Here is a 5,000-nt window from a genome sequence, read left to right as displayed (position 1 = left end):
GAGATTAGGTAGGCTAGGCTCGAGGCAGGTTAGGTTAGTTGAGATTAGGTAGGCTAGGCTAGGCTAGAGAAACCTAGGTCATTACCAGCGTCTTTTGCCCGTGATTCAGCTCGGCAAGGTGACCGATTCGCGTGATTGTTGCTAAGGTTACGGAATGTGGGCGGGGAAGGTCAGCGCTCCGAACCTGCAATCACGAGTCATTTATATATTTGGCAATTCGGGGTGAGGAATGCCAAACCACCTCCGCTAGCGTGTGCGCGGAATGACAGGCGGCGACCTCCTCGATAACGACCATTGCTGCGAAAGTTACTGCTGACTTGAGGACGGCCAATGTCGCTTGGAAACCACGCAACTTCAAGTCGGATATTTTAGATGTGTCGTCGACGCTTATCTCTTTTCGGGTGAAAAAAGGAAAAATAATACAGTGGAACCATTTTTCGATGGTTGCTATTTCTGATTATTATTTTTTTACCTAGTATAAAGAAATACGCGATTTTAACATGTCTTTAGTGTCATAGATAAAATTACGGTACACTTCTCAGTTATTATGACTTTAGTGAGCAACAGGGTTGTGGTAATTTTGTAAAATCAATTTACCGTTTGTCTTTTTTCAGGTAAGTGTGGAGTTGCTTTGTCACCCCGTGTTTGAGCGCCTTGAACACGTAAGTAACCTCTGGTGATGAGAATACTTAGATATTCAGTTATATTTAGAGAATGCTCTCTCTATATGTATATTTCACGTTCATTCAGTATTAATGCGTCTGTCTGTCTGTCTGTTTTTCTCTCTCTCTCTCTCTCACTCTTTCCCTTCCTATCTCCCTCCTCCTTCTCTCCCCTTCCATCCCAACTCTCTCTCTCTCCCTCACGCCTCTTTCCAGCTCTTGTGACTCGTGTGAGGGTCTCTCTCATCTCCCATTTGCTTTTTTTCCCAAATTTACTCTTTGTTTCTCCCTTTCTTTTGTCCAAACGCTTTATTCGCATTCCGTTGCATTTCTTCCCCACTTCGATCCCTTTCCCGTTTCCCATCTCTTCTTTCTCTTCATTTCCCTTTCTTTCCCTAGCCCAATCTCCTTCCCTTTCACTTTCCCCGACTCTTCCCCTCCCCCCCCTCCCCCATTGTCTTTCTTATTCCCATTCTCTTTCCTTCTCCTTTCCCCTAATCCCTTCCCGTTTCTTTTCCCTTCCCCATACCTTCACGTTTTTCCCTTCCCTCCCCATTCCATTTGATTCCCCTTTCTTTTTCCCTTCTTTTTTCCCTCCCCTTCCCTGTTTTCTCTCACATTCCTTTCCATTTCCCTTCCCTTTCCCTTTTCATTTTCATTTTCATTTTATTTTTCCCCGTTCCTCTCATTTCCCTTTCTTCTCTTTATCCTTTCCCTTTCCCATTCTTCCTTACTCTTTCCCTTCCCTTTCTCTTTAACTTTCCCATTTTTTCCCTCTTCCCCCTTACCATTACCTTATCATTTTCCCTTGTATTTTCCTTTTCCCTCTTTTTTACCACTCCTATTCCTATTCGTCCCTCCAACCTACCTTTTTCCCATATCCTCTCCCTTTCCCATTCCCCCCTTCCACTTTCTCTTTCCCTTTTTCTTTCCCTGTCCCTTTCCCAGTCACCCCTTCCACCTTCCCCTTCCCTTATCCTTTGCCCTTTCCCTTTCCTTCATTCTTTCCGGTTCCCTCTCTCTTCCTTTCATCTTTATCCCTCTGTCTCTTCTCTCCATGTTTTCTTAACTCTTGAAATATGTTGGTTTTGAACCATATAATGATTGATAACTGTTGTAGCGATGATGACCGTTTATGTCATATTATTGTCATATGTCTATCGCCTCTGCCATTACTATCATGGCCATAAGCATTGAGGCTTCCGCAGAATCGAGGTTTACTGATAACGTCCTTTCATTTCCATTGCTGAGATCTTCCACGAGTCACGTGTTTGTCAAGCTTACGCAACTGTTTTTAAGGAAGAGAATGCGGAGGCGAAGGACCCGGTATCATGTGGTAAGCACGGAGGGGATGCCACGGTAACAGCCCAGGGTGTAACGAGGGGTCGAGCGGGTGCCTTACTCTGTTAATGGAAGAAGTGGTTGGTCGACTTGCGCTGGACGGTAGCGTAAAAAAGGGCACGTCAGAGCGAAGAGAAAGCAAGAGCGAAGGGGAATTGGCAAATATGCAAGGATGCAGGTGGGTTGGAGAGAGGATCGTCGGAGGGCCGTTGGAAAGTGCTAACGTAACGGCGTGTGAGGTGTCGCGAGGGGTGACGCAACACGTCCGGAGGGGTGTTTACTTGCGTTTCAAGTTCGTAGTAAGGGAGGATTTGTCGTCCTAGCTCATAAGGTGTTTTGATGAGGTGAGAGGGATTATCTTGGGATTATCAAATTTCGTGATTCGGGCTGCTTTGTGATTTAGTCGTTGATAGTCTTCCCTTTTTTTTTTTTTTTTTTAGTGCGTGTGTATGTGTGGGTGGGTGAGAGTGGGTTTTGTGCGCGCGTGTGTGTGTGCGTGTGTGTTTGAGCGCGTATGTGTGTGTGTGTGTGCGTGTGTGTGTGTGTGTGCGTGCGCGCGTGCGTGCGTGTGTGTGTGTGTGTGTGTGTGTGTGTGTGTGTGTGTGTGTGTGTGTGTGTGTGTGTGTGTGTGTGTGTGTGTGATTCGGAATGCTGGCGGTTTCTAAGAATTGTCGTTTGGAATGCAACCACTGACTGCCCGCCGCTTGAAACCCCGCCGGAAAGCAGTCTGGTCCGCACAGTCCCGTTCCTCACCTGCGGCCTCTCTTCTCATGATGTTCTCCTGCTGTTTATTCCTGTTTGCTAGAGTTCTTCGTCATTTCTAAGTCAGCTTTATGGTTACGCTTCTCATCTTTTTCTTTTTTTCTTTCTTGCGTGTTTACTAAAATTCCTCCGTAAGACGTAGCATAGTGTTAAGAGGGGCTGCTTTGTGGAGAGATCTTGTCTTCGTGTGAGATGTTCTCATCAATGGCGGGGAGAGAGAGACTAAAAAGAAAATATGAGACACCAGAGGGACTCAACTTTTTTACGCTTCCCTCCATCTCCTCTTCCTCTACCTTCCCTACCACTACTCTTACTTCCTTCTCGTCCTCCTCTTCTTCCTCCACGCTTCCTCCTTTCGTCACTTCTCGACTGTACTTTATGTGTGTGCCTGTGTGTGTGTGTGTGTGTGTGTGTGTGTGTGTGTGTGTGTGTGTGTGTCTATATATATATATATGTTTATATATATATATATATATATATATATATATATATATATATATATATATATATATATATATATATATATATATATATATATATATATATATATAGTGTGTGTGTGTGTGTGTGTGTGTGTGTGTGTATGTGTGTGTGTGTGTGTGTGTGTGTGTGTGTCTGCGTTCGCGCGTGCGTGTTCGCGTGTGCATATATGTACGATTATCACTTTTATTTAAGTTAATTGAGGTTTATCTGACCGCAGTCTCTGAACCGCCGTCAGCTGCTCCTTTAAAAAAAAGGCCTCAATTTATGGACATTCTTAGCTTCTTATCCTTGCCCCTTGTCAGCCGAATCTCCCAAGTCTAGAAAAGGATGCTCGGCCTTTCGTGCAGTCTGCCAGGTCACCCCTTTAGCCAGTTCTTCCATCCTAATTTCCGGCCCCTTCGCGAAATAGGGAAAATCCTCCCCCCCCCCTTTCCCCCTTAGGAACTGGGTGTGCACACGGATCTTGAGAAATCTTAAACTTCGCCCCTGGGTAATTCCTGTAGGTTATCGTAACAGAAAGTTGGCTTCTTTTTCTGTGCGTATCCGTTCTTAGAAAATATTTTATAATATTATAGATGTTTTTTTAATATATCATTTTAATAGACTGGTATTATCCCCTCTTTCCATATAGAAATGTACCTGCTTTACCCCCCCCCCCTCCTACCCCCTCCTCCGGACTCTTAAAATTTACACTCTCCCCACGAATGCTGAAATCTCCCCCTCCCCCCTCCCCCCCTTCCTTCAGACCCTGAAATTCACCCCAGATTATAAAGTGGCGAAGTACGACCAAGTGCCGTCGGACTACTTCCCTGCCGCGCTAGACTAACCTGTGCCGGGGAGAGCAAAATGACACCTGGGGTCGCTGGAGGAGGGAGTAGCGTCTGCGTCCAGCGCCGTCCCCGTTGGCCTGCGTCAGGAGGGTGGGCAGAAGGCGGTCGTCCTCTGTCATGCTTATCTGCGTTGGGTATTCTATGCTTTAGAGGACATATTGGCATGATTTCAGGTTGAATAGAAGAAGGTGAGAGGTGATGGTTTATATGCGATGAAGTTGTTATTATCATTATCTTATTTTTATTTATTTATATTTATTAGGAAAGAAGGGTTAGTAAACAAGAGAGCAAGTTGATTTGCATCTTCAATATCCCAAGCATAAGGTTGTACTTTTTTTTCTTCTAATTATATATTCTAGTCAAAACGATAACATACAAAGGCCATAAGCTGGTTCCCGAGATAGTGAGGCTGTTTGTGACAGGTAGACGTGGGCTGGGACCTAATACCTGTATCAGTGCAATGCCAACCATGTAGGGCAGTTCCATAGTCATGGTATGGATGTGACGCCAAAGAAGAAGGTTATAATAACGTGCTGTATTGTTTTGCAAGATAATGCAAAAAAATGCAATGAGAACTTGCAGAATCGTACCATAGATTTGTTTAATTTGCTGTGCATTGTTTTGCGGGAGTGTGTTATCGCGCAAGTTGTGCAACGTGTTTGGACATTTTATGACAATGCTGATTACTTCAATATGACGCCATGAAGCAGCTCTTTCTTTGTATGCGTGCGGTCTTATGGTGTTGCGGGGAGGGATGTTGTGAATCGTAAATGTGATGCAACTACAAAGAAGAAAACAATGGCACCGCATGGAGGACCGCATTACCTGGGAGGGAGCCGGGGAGGGAGCCGGGGAGGGAGCCTGACATCGCCGGGGCCATGAAGGTGCCGCATATGGTAGCCTGTGGTCGGCCGAAGCATGA

At 45.2% G+C, this 5,000-nt stretch overlaps 2 protein-coding genes across 3 annotated transcripts in view; one reads left to right on the top strand and one right to left on the bottom strand.

Annotated features, from left to right (window-relative positions):
- ssh (Protein phosphatase Slingshot) overlaps positions 1-5,000 on the top strand; it is a 123,015-nt gene that overhangs the window by 18,999 nt on the left and 99,016 nt on the right. The window lies entirely within an intron of this gene.
- LOC113822136 (uncharacterized) overlaps positions 1-5,000 on the bottom strand; it is a 15,146-nt gene that overhangs the window by 9,001 nt on the left and 1,145 nt on the right. The window contains exons 2-3 of the mRNA XM_027374669.2: positions 4,904-5,000; positions 4,076-4,203 (exon numbers count right to left, since the gene is read on the bottom strand). The exon at positions 4,904-5,000 is cut by the window's right edge and continues 39 nt beyond it. Coding sequence (XP_027230470.2) covers positions 4,076-4,203; positions 4,904-4,958 — 183 coding nt within the window. The 5' untranslated portion in view covers positions 4,959-5,000. The remainder of the gene's footprint in view (positions 1-4,075; positions 4,204-4,903) is intronic.

The sequence above is a fragment of the Penaeus vannamei genome, chromosome 6, assembly GCF_042767895.1.
Source record: "Penaeus vannamei isolate JL-2024 chromosome 6, ASM4276789v1, whole genome shotgun sequence".
Classification (NCBI taxonomy): domain Eukaryota; kingdom Metazoa; phylum Arthropoda; class Malacostraca; order Decapoda; family Penaeidae; genus Penaeus; species Penaeus vannamei.
Note: the sequence above shows the minus strand (reverse complement) of the source record. Positions and strands in the feature narration are given on the sequence as shown.